The sequence below is a fragment of the Sceloporus undulatus genome, chromosome 2, assembly GCF_019175285.1.
Source record: "Sceloporus undulatus isolate JIND9_A2432 ecotype Alabama chromosome 2, SceUnd_v1.1, whole genome shotgun sequence".
Classification (NCBI taxonomy): domain Eukaryota; kingdom Metazoa; phylum Chordata; class Lepidosauria; order Squamata; family Phrynosomatidae; genus Sceloporus; species Sceloporus undulatus.
Genome location: NC_056523.1, coordinates 258007904 through 258024619, shown reverse-complemented (window position 1 = coordinate 258024619; position 16716 = coordinate 258007904). Strand labels below are relative to the sequence as shown.

At 39.6% G+C, this 16716-nt stretch overlaps 1 protein-coding gene across 2 annotated transcripts in view; it reads left to right on the top strand.

Moving 5' to 3' along the window:
- The first annotated feature begins 555 nt into the window (after positions 1-555).
- SPTLC1 (serine palmitoyltransferase long chain base subunit 1) overlaps positions 556-16716 on the top strand; it is a 29717-nt gene continuing 13556 nt past the window's right edge. Inside the window, exons 1-6 of one of the 2 annotated variants that reach the window (XM_042451392.1) lie at positions 556-661; positions 4410-4517; positions 8714-8808; positions 11541-11634; positions 12768-12840; positions 16125-16257. In XM_042451392.1, coding sequence (XP_042307326.1) covers positions 596-661; positions 4410-4517; positions 8714-8808; positions 11541-11634; positions 12768-12840; positions 16125-16257 — 569 coding nt within the window. In that variant the 5' untranslated portion in view covers positions 556-595. Of the gene's footprint in view, positions 662-4409; positions 4518-8713; positions 8809-11540; positions 11635-12767; positions 12841-15509; positions 16100-16124; positions 16258-16716 lie in introns of those variants that run through there. The other variant, XM_042451393.1, reaches the window with a different exon arrangement.

The window sequence follows — 16716 nt, the reverse complement described above, 5'->3', positions numbered from 1 at the left end:
TAAAGCGGTGTCAAACTGGATTATTTCTGCAGTGTGTTTTGGACCATAGCTGTGTTTGTGTGACAAACCCCACCATGCAGCCTTGCTCTGGAGGCTATTATGTATGCTTTATGGTCAGTTGAAGAGTGGGTTTATTACACTTCCAAGATAAAGGAGGCTTTTATAGGTCCAAAACACACTGCAGACCTAATCCACTTTGAGACCGCTTTAACTGCCCTCAGTGCCAGGCAATCCTGGGAATTGTAGTTTATAGTGGCACCAGAGCTCTCTCTTTCTGACAGAGAAGGCTAAATGCCTCACAGAACTACAGTTCCCAGAGTTCCCTAGCAATGAGCCAAGGCAGTTTTGGCTCATTATACGTTCTTTACAGTAGTCACTTTATACTTGGGACCTTGAAGGGCCACCAAGGCTTAGCCACGCCCACTTTTACAAGGCTTAGCCACGCCCACTCTGAAGGACCCAGGCGCGCTCTCTCTCTTAGGACCTAGCAACCGCCCTTTCCCTGCCTCGCGCTCCGCCTTCTGTCGCGCGCTGCGTGACGTAAAGCCCGCGCGCCCCGCCTTCTCCCGCCAAGACCCGGAAGTGCCTAGAGGCGATGGCGGCTACGGCGGGCGTGGGGCAGCAGTGGGTGCTGGTGGAGATGGTTCAGGCCTTCTATGAGGTGAGTCCCGCCGCGGGGGAGAAGAGGGAGGCTGAGGCGGCCTGGGAACCATTGGAAGAAAAGGGGTGGGGGCAGGTATCGTCGTTGCTGTTGTCTTTGTATACCTTCTAGGCCAAGGGTCCCCAAACCCCGTGCCCTTTAAGAACAGATTGTGGACTTCATCTCCCAGACGCCTCAGCCATGTTGGCCAATAGTCAGGGATTCTGGGAGACGAAGTCCAAAAGCCCTTAATGAAGATCATAGTTTGGGGACCACTGTAATAGGCGTTTCTGACTCATGGCCGACCCTAAGGCCACCTTGTCATGGGGCTTTCTTGGCAAGGTTTGTTCAGAGGAGGCTTTGCCCTTGCCTTCCTTCAAGGCTGAGAGAATGTGACTCCTTGTTTCCTACTTATGGCTGATCCAAAGGCAAACCTGTCCTAGCGTTTTATTGGTAAGGTTTGTTCAGAGGAGGTATTGCCCATGCCTTCCTCTGAGGCTGAGAGAGTGTGACACCTTCTTTCCAACTTATGGCTGATCCTAAGGCAACCCTGCCATGGGTTTTATTGGCAAGATTTGTTCAGAAAGGTTTGCGCTTGCCTTCCTCAGGCTGAGAGAGTGTGACTTGCCTCAGGTCACCCAGTGGGTTTCATGACCAATCTGGGAATCGAACCCTGGTTTCCAGAGTCCTAGTCCAGCACTCAGACCGCTCCGTCACGTGGCTTAGTTCATACTCGCTTTAATACGCTCACATAAGTGCTCCCATAATACCAGTTTCAAAGCCTCAGATGCTAAGGTGTGTTAGATAATACATCCCTCCTCCTTCCAGGTCATACTGGGTCTCCCGGTGTCCTAGTCCAACATGCCACCCAGAAGTATGGTTTGGAGGGCCAACCGAACTCAGCTGAGGATTTTTACTGTTGAAAAACTACATGGGTGATCAGGGCTCCAAAGGCATTAAGTTATACCTATTTTTTAAAAATGGAATCTAGATAGATACAGCCATCTTTCAATGACACATTCAGTTTTGAAACAAGCGTAAATAGTTATCCACCCGCTCCGTGACAAGTACTGTGGAGTCACAGTCCAACATTCAAACCACTACACTGGCTCTCGGGTTGATTCACAGGCTGCAGTTGTGTAATGTGGATACACCCTTGCACTGCATTACCTGTGAGCAAGCTTTCTTCCACACATGATATTGCTACAGCCACACGCAGAGCAGGATCACAAAACCACCTTAAAGACTGAAAGGAAGGGGACACTCAGAACTATCTTACAGGAAACGCTGCAACACGGAAGCACCACAAAGTAAAATCACAGGAAGAGGAAGGAATTGGTTTGAGTTGTGTGGGTGTGCAGGGGGTGTAATCAGCAGTTTCAGTTTACAGGTAAAGGGGTGGAGGTAGTGCTTCTTCTGGGGACAAAACAAATCCTTTAGACACAAACCACTACCATCAAACTACAAAGTCCAGGATGCTTGAATCCATGAATAAAAATCAGTGGATATGGAGCGCTGACTGTACTTCTGTGTTTCTCTCACATCTATTGCTGAGTTTCTAAATGTTGGCAAACAATATTTTTTTCTACGTTGGGAAACAGAAGTGGAGGAACTTTGCTCAGTGGCTAAGATCAAGCCCTCTTCATTTAAATTTACAAATTCAGTTCCTGACCTTGCAGTGTATAGGGCATGTATTGTTGTACTCCAAGTCCCTTCATGCCTTACCATGGCTTTGCTGGCTATGATTAATGGAAGTTTTACTCCAGCATCATCTGGAGAGCAAAGTGTTCCTCATTTCTGCTGTAGAGGTTTGTGGGCAGCATATGTACTCTGTAGAGATCTTGAAGATCCACTGGTGCTGGGTCTAAGCTCCATTAAATTCCTCCATTGAATATGGGGACTTCAGTCTGAACAGAGAGCCAGCCTGATGTTGTGGTTTGAGCATTGGGATAGGACACTGGAAGTCTAGGGTTTGAATTCCCATTTGGCCATAGAAACTTACTGGGTGACCTTGGGCAAGTAACTCTCTCTCAACCTCAGGAAGGCAAGGGCAAACCTCCTCTGAATAAATTCTGCCAGGAAAACCCTGTGATAGGTTCACCACAAGTAAGAAGTTTCTTGATGGCATGTAACAATCTCTGTATAGACTAATATGATTATGCTTCAATTGTTAGATCTAGTACAAAGCTGTCTCTCATCCATTTCAGCTGCATTATTCATGATCACTGTTTTCCCCTTTGGTTTAAGCCTTTGAAAATTGATTTTAAAATTAAATCTCAGATTTCTCAAGAGGGTTGAGCCAGAGTTAGCAAACTATTCATTCTGAAGGTCCATCTCTTAATTCATCTTGTTAGGTCATTTTCACCAATAAATACAAAATGTTGCCAGCTCATAGAAACCTGTGTCTCAGAGTAGTTTGGTAGACCTGGCGAACTGGTGAAAAGGGATTGTGTTTAGGTAAGTGGTGAATTATGAAGACATTCCAGAAACAAGACCACATGACCTGCAGTTCTAACAATGTTCAACAAAACCATCACAGATATTGCTATTTGAAAAAGAAACTTAACCTTTTGGCCTTAACAGTCAAAGGTATGCAGTTAATCTGCTCAATCCCAAATACTACTTGATGTTCACCTGATACTAATTTAAGCAATTATATCTGAATTTCATGAAAATACTGACTTTTTGGTATTATTTGGTTCTATACCATTACTCCTCTGCTGTCCTTCTTAATATGTTTTGGATGATAGGTACTGTCAACTTCAAGTAGCATGGTCAGTAGTGAGGGAAAATTCGAGTTGTAGTTCAAAACTTCTGCAGAAGATGGTAGTGTGTTGCTACAACCTTTGTGCAACTGAATGGCCCTCCCATACAGCATCATTTCTTATAGCAGGGGTTGGGAACAGGCAGGCCTCCAACTCCCATCAGCCTTAGCCATAACAGACAGTGACAAGGAATTATGGGGTCTGCAGTCCAGCAGTATCTGGAGGGCCATATATTTTTCTTCCCTATTGTAAGTAAAAATTATACAGTACTGTGTGTATGGAGAGCTGTTCAGTAAATTGTAAGTTGCATTCTGAACAGTTGTGCTGTGTTCTGCAATTCCGTTTCTCATCATGAAACTGGGATTCCAATGTCTTATGGTTTTTTTCCTTTTAAATAAATCAATCAACAGGCCATATTAGAAACAGACAATAAAAATGCCAAATATATACAGAGTCCTTTGTTGTTGTTCTTGTGTACCTTCAAGACTTTTTTGACTTGTGGTGACCTGTCATGGGGTTTTCTTGGCAAAATTTGTTCAAAGGAGGTTTGCTATTACTATCCTCTGTGGCTGACAGACTGTGACTTGTCCAAGGTCACCCAGTGGGTGTCATGGTCAAGTGGAGAATCGAACCCTGATCTCCACAGTTGTAGTCCAGCACTCAAAACACTGTGCTGTGTTGTCTCCATTAATATTTATTTTAATATGCTCACATAGATGCTCCAAAACAAAGCTATTTCAGGTCACTTTGGAGCTCAGTTTGCAGTTTCAAACCCATACAATATTCCCACGTTATATTAAGATGTGTGTATACATTTCTCCTCATGAAACCTACATTGATAAGATAATACTGGGCCTCCTGAAAGCACTTATTGCACAGTCACAACAATCATATTACAAGCTGAATCTCAGCAGAAATTGTGACTCTAACACAAATACTCTGAAAGAGAGTGCAATTTTAATGGTAGTATTAATGTATAATCAGTACTTTTCTTTAACTCCTAGGCTCCAACCTACCATCTTATTTTGGAAGGCATTTTGATCCTATGGATAATCAGACTACTTTTTTCCAAAACATACAAGCTTCAAGAGAGATCTGACCTCACACCTAAGGTTTGATGTTTTGAAGCATTCTTAATAGAACTATTGTTGAAGATGTAATGCTTGAAATAAGAGTCACATTCTGATAATTGTGTAAGATGACTGGGCATATAAGACAACCTCCAACTTTTCCAGTTAAAATATAGAGTTTGGGATATGCTCACCGTATAAGACTACCCCTCTTCCAACGCACACCAAATAAAAATTTAAAAAACCCATCAGATTTGATTTCAGTATGGTAATTTTAATTCAAATGCTTATGACATGCAGGTACTTAGCCAGAAAACTTGTTGTATACAAGGCCTGCTTGGATTGTTCAGCTCTCCCTGTCGCCAAGACTGTCGAAGTGGTAGCACAAACATGGCTCTTTTTTCCATGCCCTGGGCGTCCTGGACGCCTGCAGCTTGCTCCACCATTCACTTACACCTTCCCAGTGAAGTGCCCCCTCACCTCGTCATCGGGACCACGTTAAGTCCCTTCTTCCCATGAATCCTGCTGAGTGGATTTTCTTCTACCGTACTTGTGCAGTGCCGCCCTTGGTGCTTTCATACGGTCACCGCATATGGTTGGGATGCAGCTGTTTTTGAGCTCCCCCCACTATATGTGGCAACTGCAGATTCTCCAGTCCGGCTCGGAAGTTTCAGCACCTGCCCTAAAAGACGACACCCGGCATATAAGACACTAATCCTCTTTTGTATTAGGCTCCCAGCCTGAGGCCTGCCATCAGCAACAGAACAATACACATGCAAATCACTCCTGCATTCCCAGGCTCACACAGTATATATACACCCAACTTTCTCCAGGCAAGCAGTCTCTAAAGATGCCAGCCACAGTTGCTGGTGAAACGTCAGGAAGAAACTCTTCTAGAACATGGCCACATAGCCTGAAAAACCCACCAAAAACTAGAGCCCTGAAAGATTCTGGGACCTGCTCTTTCCAGAACTTTAAAGATATAATAGATCAAGGTGGCCAGCTGTGGAAGGCTGCAAGTGGAGAGAGTCAGGAGTCCTCCAGGTGACTTGGGAGAGTTGAATCCCACCTACCACAAAAAAAGTTAAAATGTATTCTTTCCTAAACCCTCTCTGGGGTATGTGGGGGCATTTGCCATTTTTAAGACATCTGTGGACCATTTCAAGCCCCAAAGAATCCTTTTTTAACAACAAAGTCAGTGGAACTTAAATTTCCTTGTATTTAAAAAACAAACAAACACCTTTGACCCTAGGAGCCACAGAAGCAACCATGGGAGCTACATGTGACCCACTGACTACACTTTGCCCACCCCTGCAGTATGTGTTGTATCTCATCTGTCTGTTTTATCCACTGGAGATACTAGGAATTGCTCGATTAAACACCTGCTTTCAGTGTTTTAATTTACCATTTTAGATAGTGCTGTGTTAAAGAGACTTGTGAGACAACATGATCTTTGTCTCCTCAGAGCTGAGGAACATCTAGTCTGAATGCCCAGTGTGGTCACCTTTGGTCCTAGTTGAGTCTCTGGTATTTCTCTGGTGGATCCACCTGCTTCACCGTAATATTACTGTTTGACGGTTTCCCAGCCTTGGTCCTAGTTTTTCCAATGTTGAAAAGGTTGAATTGCCTCTGTTAATGCTTAGTTGCTGGCAGCAAGTGCTTTAAGCTAAAATATGATTATCATTTTGTCATGTATGTGGATCTGAAGCCTTCTCTGAAATGGAATTCAGCACTCTGGTTGAAAAAGGTCCCCCATCCTTGAACTAGATTAGTATGGGAATTGTTGGCGATCCTACAGTTGTAGTTGAACTACAGCTGTTCCTTCATTCATAACCATTAAACATGCTAGTTAAGCTGCTGGGAACTGCAGATCAACAACATCTGGAGGGCCACACAATTACCATCCCTGAATTTGATGAAACATAAGGATGACTTGCTGGATCTCCCAGTGGTCCATCTACTTTTGTGTCTGTTTCCCCAGTAGTAGCAAACGAAAGTTATGGACATTTCCTGAGCAGGATAGGAAGCTGTTCTTCTGGTATGTTGTTTCTGAATGTTAATCCTCTGTTGTGCTTGTAACTCTGATAACTACTGACAAGCATGTTGTCCAGTTCTTTTTTTTAATCCATTGATGTTGATAGTTTTTACATTTTGTAAAAAATAGTTGTGAAATTAATAGTACAGTAATGGTTACTAGCTTACAAGTGAAATGGGACTTTTGAAGCATGGTATGTTTTAAGATTGCAGCAACAGAGTAATAATCACTGCTGCAGTTAAATCTTCTTTTTCTGACCACTTCACCTCCTGGGTTGCTGTCAGGGAGTGCTTACATGCTTTTTTGATCCTATAATTCTGTAGTTCCCAAGTTAGAATCATAGAATCAGAGTTGGAAGAGACCACAAGGGCCATCCAGTCCAACTCCTTTTCATGCAGGAGTGCACAATAAAAGCATCCCCAACAGATGGGCATCCAGCCTCTGTTTAAAAACCTCCAAAGAAGGAGACTCCACCACACTCCAAGGGGGTATCTCTTACTGTCAGAGGTGGAATTCCTAATGTTGGGGTGGAATCTCTTTTGCTGTACTGTAGTTTGAATCCTTTGTTCCAGGTCCTATTCTCTGGAGCAGCAGAAAACAAGCTAGGAAATGGCTCTTTACATCTGGGATGGGGAACGGTGACTTTTATAGGCTTATATTGAAATTGAATTAGTCTAATGGGAGTTGCAATCCAACAGTATCAGGGGGGCACATTATATTATCTCTTGTCAAGTTAAAACAAAGCTTTTGTTGTTTGGCAGAACTGCGATCTGTTAAACTGTGGGGCAACTGAGTACAGCTTCCTTGCTGTGTGGTGTTCTATTTGTCACCCAGAGTGGATAAAATCAGTTATTTTTAAAGATGTCTTCACACATGTTCTTTTTCTAAATGTTCTGACAATAATAAACAACAGTGGCTTTAAAAATAATAACGTGAATTTGTCTAAACCTCACATTGAATGCAAACATGGCAAGGTCTGTCCTTATAATTGAACTATTTGTTCTTTATTTTTTGCATTACTGCAAAAGAAACCACAGAAAAGCCAACTTCTGTGGTCAGTAATATGATACGTAGGACACAGTAGAACATGTACAGGTTGAGTCTCCCTCATCAGGAATTCCAAAATGTAAAATACTCCAAAAACTGAAACTTTTTTCATGAGTGGCTCAGATAATGACATCTTTGCCTTCTGATGGTTCAGTGTACACAAACTTTGTTTCATGCATGAAATTATTAAAAATACTGTATAAAATTACCTTGAGGCTATATATAAGGTGTATATGAAACATAAATGAATGTTGTGTTTAGACATGGATCCCTTCTCCAAGATATCTCATTATGTACTTATATGTACAGATATTCCAAAAACTAATAAAAATAAGAGCCCAAAATCCAAAACACTTCTGGTCTTAAGCATTTTGGATAAGAGATACTCAATTTGTATTCTCTTTGTTATTGTAAGTAGATCTAGGGACCAGCACATCATTCTAGATGCTAGAATTCAGCATACCCAGCCATGTGTTTCACAAGGAACATCTGTGGTACCTTATATGCCTAATTTATGTCTTCTGCCTATCTGAGCTTGTCAGTGTGTTGATTTCTGGAATTATGAGTGTTTATTATTTTGCCTGCCACTCATTGTGGAACACTGTTCCATTCACTACTCACATTCACTACTTGTACTTCTAGCAAGTTCTCAGCAATTGCAGCACACTCTTATATGTGTTTTACGGAGAAATGAATCATGCTGAGAAGGGTTTATTTCCAGTCTTCAAGTATGTGATCTTGCATAGTGAATCTATAAAGAGAAATCCACAACTTTGATGATCTTGTCCATCAGTAGACCAAAAAAGCCCCAATCTTTCCTGTGGAGGACAGCTTCACTATGTAATTCGAATTGGACATATCTTTTCTAGGGAAAGTAGAGGCTCATGTCCAAACAGGTATTTTGTAGTTGTTGTACTAACTGATTAGTATGTGTAGTATATGTAGAAAATGTGAGTTATAAAATGGGAAACTTCATTTAAATTACTGAATCCGAATTATCTATTTTGTTCATTTCAGTCACCATAATTTAAATCCATCTGCCTTGATTACATTTAATTTTGTATAAATGTTGCCATCCATTTAGATCCAACAATATTTTCATCACCATTACAATAAGATGGATGAATGTCAATGTTTTGGCTTATCTCTCTTTTAGGAAAAGGAAGAATTAATTGAAGAATGGCAGCCAGAACCTCTTGTTCCTCCTGTATCAAAAGATCATCCAGCTCTCAACTACAATGTTGTCTCAGGGTAAATCTATAATGAAGAAATATTGTGTCAGAATTAACAGTTCAGTTCTTTATATAATTATGTGAAAGTCAATCCAGCTAATTTCAAAGGTGCTTGCTTCCTGTTAAATGTAATTAGGATTGTAATTAATCCTGATAATTTTTAAGGAATATTATGATTTCTTCTCCTGCAGACTTTGAGAACCAGGTTGCAACACAGACTGAAATTCTGTCATGAGATTGTCTTCTGAAATACTTCAAGTAGGCACAAAAATATTTGATGAGTGTTTGCATCATGCTGCTTGATAGATAGTAGAGGCTTGCCTAACTTAGACTTTTAATTATGGATACCTGTCTCCTCAGGTTTAAATTTGTTAAGGTGAGGAAATTTCAGTGAGTAAAAAACAAAAACCCATAATGCTTAAACAAATCCCAGAATAAAGCAAGTAAAACAGTGAAGTTTTGATGTATTCTACTTGAGACATTTGGCATCAATTCATTATAAAGAATCAAGAAAAGAAAATTCCATTCAATCAGTAAGGCCTTATGGAAAACCTTTTTAAAATCTTTTAAAAGGCAAGCTTTGTATTATGCTTCAGTTGTGGCTCTTGTCACAAGATAATTCTGTGCTTCCCAATATGCTTTTTAAAAATTTTATCCTCTTCCTCATCATGTCTCATGAAGATGTACGCTATTGAATCTGAAGTAGAGGTTAAAAATTTCAGATACTGTGTGTGTCACTCTGGAATTAAATTCCAATGAGGTCAGTGGAATTTGTTCCCTGGTTCATGTAAGCATGTAGCCTTGAACATATGGAGTTTTGAGGTTGCTTTCTTACCTTTAACAGTGTGAGGCACTACAACAGTTTAAAAACGTTTTGTTGGATAATAAGCTCTGGAACAACACTGGAAGTCATTATCAAAGAAATAATATTTCCAAGTTCTTCACAATACCCTGCTCCATGAGTAGTTTTTATCCCACATTAAATTTTTATAATATCCAAAACTATGAATGTGTGGACTTCTGAAATCTTTTACTTGGGTTTGGCCTTCCAAGCTATTAATTGTTAACAAAGGAGTTTCTAAGCAATTAACATATATTAATGAATGCTTGGATTAATCGGTCTATAAAGACACTTGACTAATGCTAATTGCAATTTCTGTGATATATGATAGGTTTTTATCCATGCAATATTTTATTTATTTATTTAGGTATTTATATCCTGCCCTATTATGTGCATAATCAAAAATCAGTGTGCGTAATCAAGATCATGCCATTTTTTCTTTACAAGTTATATAAAAATGATTAAACTTTGCTGTAGCAGACAAGTAAGCATATATTAATATTTTAAAATGCTATGCATGGTTTCTCAGCACTGAAATGTTGCATCTTTGGAAGCAGGATATAAATGTTAATTGAGATGAATTGAGGGAGCATGTTACTCCTTAGTGCAGGGATGGGCAACTGTCAAGGTTGCGGGGCTGCACTGACTCTTCCTCAGCAGACATTGGGGGATGTATCACTCAGACACTTACCACCACTGAAAAAATGCACAAAAGAATGCACATCAGAGTGATTGTTTGTACACGCATAAGCAGTGATTGCTAGTACACCCATAAGCCCTAGCTAGTTTTGTGAAGGATCGTAGGAGTTTACATCCAGCAGCTTCTAGAGGGCTTCAGGTTGCTGTCACTCCTGTGCTAGTATATCTTTAGATTCAAACCATGACACAATTTGCATTACTAATTGTACTTCACTTTAGTAAACGTCTGCAGAACATCTGGAGGGTTGTATTGTCATGTGATTTTTCTCTACCTCACAGTTAGGCAACCTGATGTCCTCCACATGTTATGGACTACAAAGACCATTCCACCTGTTCCTTGCTAATGCTAAATTATCTGGAGGACACCATAGTACCTTTCTCTGTGCTGCATATTTAATTTTACTTCATTGTTTTTTCTTACACATCTTGAAGGCTTAGTTTTGAAGTTGATCCAGCTCTCCTTCCCTAGAAGTAAAATTGGTTCTGTATTTTCTATGAAACATGCAGTGAAGCTTAATTACTTTTTAAGCATGCTAGAATTTCCTGAGCAGTGCATTAAAACTTTTATTTACCACTTACTTTTGTCTTTGTTATATACATAATGTGTATGCTCAATATTTTTTTTATTAGCCATCCATTAGGAAATATTAAAAATACATTATCTATCTATGTATATAGTTTTAAGTTAGAGACTTCTTAAATACTTTTAAAATCTTGGGAAGTAGAAAGACTTCAGCTGTACTTTAGTTGTCTTTAAAGTGCAACATCTGCTAATAATACTAAGGTTGTTTTTCTAAAGACTGCTTAGTGACTTCTGTTAACAGCAAAAGGAGGCAAATAACCTAAACTGAGAGGAGGTGAGCTTTTACATCAGGGTGAGCAGTTTGTGGCCCTCTAAATTTTGCTGCACTCTCATCCCTTGTCTGTTAGGAATTATGGGAGTTGCAGTCCAGTAACATCAAAAGAGCCATGAATTGCTCACCTCTCCTGTAGACCAGAAATATTTCCATTGTTATCTGCCAATTTGGACAATTTTTGCAATTGCTGCATCTATTTAGCTATATCGTGCAACTCCAATGCTGTGTAGAATTGAGCAGAGTACAGGTCTCAAAATCAAATGTTATGTATAAAACCAAGCAAAGCTATATTAAATTTTACTGAAGTGTGTTCATTTATTAAGTAAAACAATATTTAATTTTCATCTTTTCAAGGCCTCCAACCCATAAAATTATTGTGAATGGCAAACAGTGCATAAACTTTGCATCATTTAATTTTCTTGGGCTTTTGGATAATGAAAGAGTGAAGGTAAGTGGCATCATAGTGGTTGTTGAAATGTGAGGCATTAAATCAAATGATGTGTTTTGATGTAATCTTAGTTTATTAAGCCAGAAATGAACTTTACCCCCATGTAATACTCCTCCCTCCCTTATGTACTACTTTTGGTGTGTTTGTTGTGGTTGCATAAACCAATGTCTAGGCACTCTTTCATAGTAAAGGTTTCATTCTGTCAGGAATGATTGTTGGCTGTGTCAATATCCTCCTTCCCTCTAATTTTTTCTTCTGACCTCTTTTTCTATTGTCCTACTTTATCGTAAGCAAATGGACAGACAGGGAGGCATGTCACTCTTGTCAGAAATCTGAATGAATTGCTTGCAATGAGCTTTTGAAATTGGGCCAAGGGCTATGGACTATCCATCTCTGCTTCCAACCATAGTTTTCTGTTGCATCTAAAACAGGAATATTTGATCTTTGAATCTTGGACTCCCAACCATAATATCATTCACTTTGTACTACTATGTTTTATGTCCTGGTAAATATTTATGTCCTCATTGTTCATGATGAAGACATTAGGCAATCATCCTAAGCATGTCCAGAAGAGGGTGACCAAAATGGTGCCCTATGAGAAGTGCCTTAGGGAGCTGGGAATGTTTAGCCTGGAGAAGAGAAGATTAAGAGGTGATATGATAGCCCTGTTTAAATATTTGGAGGGATATCACATTGAGGATGGAACAAGCTTGTTTTCTGTTGCGCCAGAAACTAGGACACGGAACAATGGAGGAAAGCTATAAGATAAGAGATTCCACCTAAACATTTCTTTATCTTTCATTATTTGAAGTCTTTTAAACAGAGGCTGAATTGTCATCTATTGAGGTTGCTTTGATTGTGTATTCCTGCATGACAGACTATTGGACTGGATGGCCCCTGAATTCTCTTTTAACTCTATGATTGAAAGGCTTAATTCAAAGAATTAAACCATGTCTTCAGGCCATTCTCTGGGGCTCTTATTTTTGTATAGCCACTGTGCCTTTAAATCTATATATGAATAAATTTCTATTATATGAACATGTCAGTACTACCATTGTGGAAAGTCTAGGAATTACTTCATTTCTACTGAATATTTGCACTTAACATAGTTTTCCTTTTATACTTTTTTAAAGAATGTAGCCCAGGCATCTTTGGCAAAATATGGGGTTGGTTCTTGTGGTCCTAGAGGATTTTATGGAACTTTTGGTAAGTATGCCATGTTTTTCAGGCCAGCTGTTAATAAAAGTAAGCTTTCTATGACAGCCGTTTGCTTTGTTTTTTCATCAACATGTGTTATTCCAGTTAATCAACTGAAATTCAGGCCTATAACAGAAAATCCTACAACTGAAACTGTTTTTCCCCTTTGTCTGGGGATTTTGGCTGAAAAGCTGAGGATCAAATGTTGCTGGCAATATAGACAGTCTTTTTGAGCCTAGGATATGTTTTGGTGTTGTTTTTTTTTAATCTAGAGAAAAATAAAATTGTGAGGCTTTGTTGTTGCATGCCTTCAAGTCATTTCTGACTTATGGTGACCCCAAGGTTAACATGTCACAGGGTTTTATTGGCAAAATATGTTCAGAGGGGATTTGCCCTTACAGTCCACTGAGGCTGAGAGAGTGTGAGTTGCCCAAGGTCACCCAGTAGGTTTCCATGGCTGAGTGAGGATTCAAACCTGGTCTCCCAGTGCCCTATTCCAGCACTCAAACCACTATACCATGCTGACTCTTGTGGGGCATAGAGGGTGCTAAAAAGAGATGAGGAACAGGATTACTTTCCACACTAGAGTGGGAGTGAGGAGATCCCCCTCCCCCGCTTGATCATTTGTCATGTATCAAAAGTGGGCCAATCTAAAACCACACTAAATTGTTGTCACCCTACCCCAGTTTGGAGTGTTGATCTTAACAGAATGTATGTGCATGAAATGTGCGGTACAGCAATAGCAAGTACATTTCTATACCACTTATCAGTGCACTTAAGCACTCTCTAACCAATTTTACAATGTGTAAGCTAATTGCCCCCAACAAGCTGGGTACTCATTTTAGTGCCCTTGGAAGAATGCTAGGCTGAGTCGACCCTGAGCCCCTGGCTGGTACTGAACTCACAACCTTGTGGTTTGTGAGTGAGTGTCTGCAGTTACAGGCATTTAACCTCTGTGTCATCAGGGCATTGTTGCTGTTATTTATTGGATTTATATCCTACCTTTCTCCCAAAATTGGATTCAAGGCAGTTTACAATCATTTTAAAAGGGTACAATTATAACATTAATTTCAAAAGTTTAAAACATTAAATAATACTAGTATTAAAACAACAGTTAAAAACAAAACATACTGCCTTACACGGGGGATCTATTCCGGACCCCCCCCCCACACACACACATAAGGCAAATCCCGCATAAACGCGAGCCCCATTCAGTAGAACACAGGTCATTTCAAATTCCATAATTTTGGCCTCAAAACCTGCCCTCGACTTACATATTAGGTCGACTTATAGTTGGGTATATACTGTAGTTAAGACCATTTCAATACAAATTTAAAACATTAAAGCTTTTAAAAATCACCAATTATACATTCAAACTAAATAAGTAAAATCAATTTAAGCCGCTCTGAGAGCCTCTAGGACTGAAGGTCAGAGTATAAATACTGTAAATAAATAAATAATAAATGAGATCATTTCCACACACATACACTCTTGCACTCTCCTCCTCTTCACCTGTGTCCTCTTGGCATCCTTGCTGTTATATACCAAATGTATGTAGGGATTCATTGGTTCCTGCTTGATTAAATAAGCAATCATGGGCAAGCATGAAAAAGTTATTTTAGGCTCTACCACTTCCAGAATCCCTCAGCCAGCATAGCCACTGCTGTCAGGGAGGTTCTAGCAATTGTATTTCCAACATTCACTTTGGCAGACTGGGGGAGAGGGGAACCTTTACAATGATCTTTACAGTGATCCTGATGAAGATTGCTGTCCACACCATGCTACTTCTTCCAAGAACATAACAGGATTCAAGCCTCCTCTCACCTCTCTGAAATCTTCCCCAGCTTGTTAAAATAGTTCTAAAAATATCATATAGGAGGAAAACTGGGCTGAAGCAAAGGAAAGATTGAAATCCATTAAATAATAAGCTGAGCTTTTTCAAATAGACCACAAGAGGGCAGTCTGATTTCTGGGTGAAATGCTTGAAGCTACTTATATTGCAGACAGTAATGCAAATATTACTAAAATACTATATCAGTGTAGTAATCAGAAGGTTTGAATCCAAGCTTTAAAGCAAAAGGGTTTTGTTGTACAAATCCTGCTATGAAACCAGCAGTCTGTGATTAATCACAGGCTATGATAGTGTTTCATATTGGTCTGCTGGCTCTAAAATACTGGATGTACAGCAATACAGCCAACCTAAACATTTGCCTTATCTTCCCTGTGGTCTTACTTTCTGGAAGTGCTACACTTAATGTTTTTTTTTTTTTACTCAGAGGATTAAAAATGGCTTCCTTAGAACCATTTGAAAATGTCTGGGTTTTATAAGGCAAGCCACTCATCTTATCACTGGTATTTTTGGCACTGTGATTATATAGCTGACTATATAAGAACCATTTTGTCTGTGCCTCCCTCTTATTTTTTCCCCCCTTAGCCGTTGGGTGGAAGTAAAACTCTCTACCTTCTTTAATACTGGGAGATATAGTAGTGGTGAAACTGTATCTGTCTCCATAGTCAACACTGTTATGTCTAGATCTCTGTCTAGATATTGAACTTGAATTCGAAAACCATATGGTTTGTGGTATGAGTGAATGATTTCCTATTATAGTGAAGGATTGACTGCTATTAAGAATATTATGAGTCATCTTCTCAGCTTCTGATATGCCCCTACTTTATAGGTTATCATCTAAAGTGGACAGAAGTAACAGAAGAGTGTAAAATCTTCTTTTCCCACCATTATCCTTTGGGCAGTGTACTGTACTTTAGAATTTGGTAGCCCATGTTTGGACTGAAGACAGAGACCTGAATCTGATGTCCCATTAACACCCAGTTGATGATATTATGAGACTTTCTTCCACTTCTCCCATGCAATCTCCTTACTCCCAAAATCCTGCTGGAGCACATTTTGAAGGCACATGAACTGAAGGGGGAGATTGCCTTCCTCACAGTCCCAGTGACAGAAGGCATTGATCCTGATCAAAGACTGTGACTTTATTTTGAACATTCACTGGATAATTTAATCTTGGTTACCCCTACCCCCTGCTTTGGATTATGATGCATTAATGTTGTTATGTCTGGGTTTGTTTTTTTTACTCACTGTGTTACAACCTTACTAGAGCCAAGGAAGTTACTTGTTATAGATTTTTAGTAAGCTTTTTCTTGAATATTTCTGGCAAATGTATCAGTATAGCTGAACCATTATTAAGCGGGGTGGGCAAGAATGAATAATTCATAGTGTAAATAATGTAGTTGTGATTCTGTTAATAGTTGCATGAATTATATCTCTCAAACAGATGTGCATTTAGAATTGGAGGATCGGCTTGCTAGATTTATGAAAACTGAGGAAGCTATCATATATTCCTATGGGTTTGCTACAATTGCCAGTGCTATTCCTGCTTATTCAAAACGAGGAGACATTGTGTTTGTGTATGTATTCTTTGTATTCTTGATACTACAGAGTGAACCTCTGGAACAGCTTCTGCAGAAATTCAGTTATATTCTGCTGCATTTTTTCTCCCCAAGAGCAAGTTTCTTCATTTCAACATTTACTTATTCCTAGGAGTTCTGTCTCTCAAACAGTAATAATCTAAGGACCAGCTAACACACTACTGTATGTATTGAGCTCTTACATTCATGTGAACCAGGAAGTATTTACTAGTAGTTCCTGTGACTGCAGTAGTTGAAGATGCTGCTGTAGTTTTACTTTCCTGCTCTTATGATGATTTCTCTGGCTCCCATATTCCATATGTGTATCTATTAATCGTAAATTCTTGTGTGAGTTGTGTGCTTAGTATGAACAGCATATTCACCATTCATCAAGCAAAAAGCTTTCTGCAACATCTTGTTTTGACTATTTATGCTCATAGTCAATTCAGAGAAAATGGT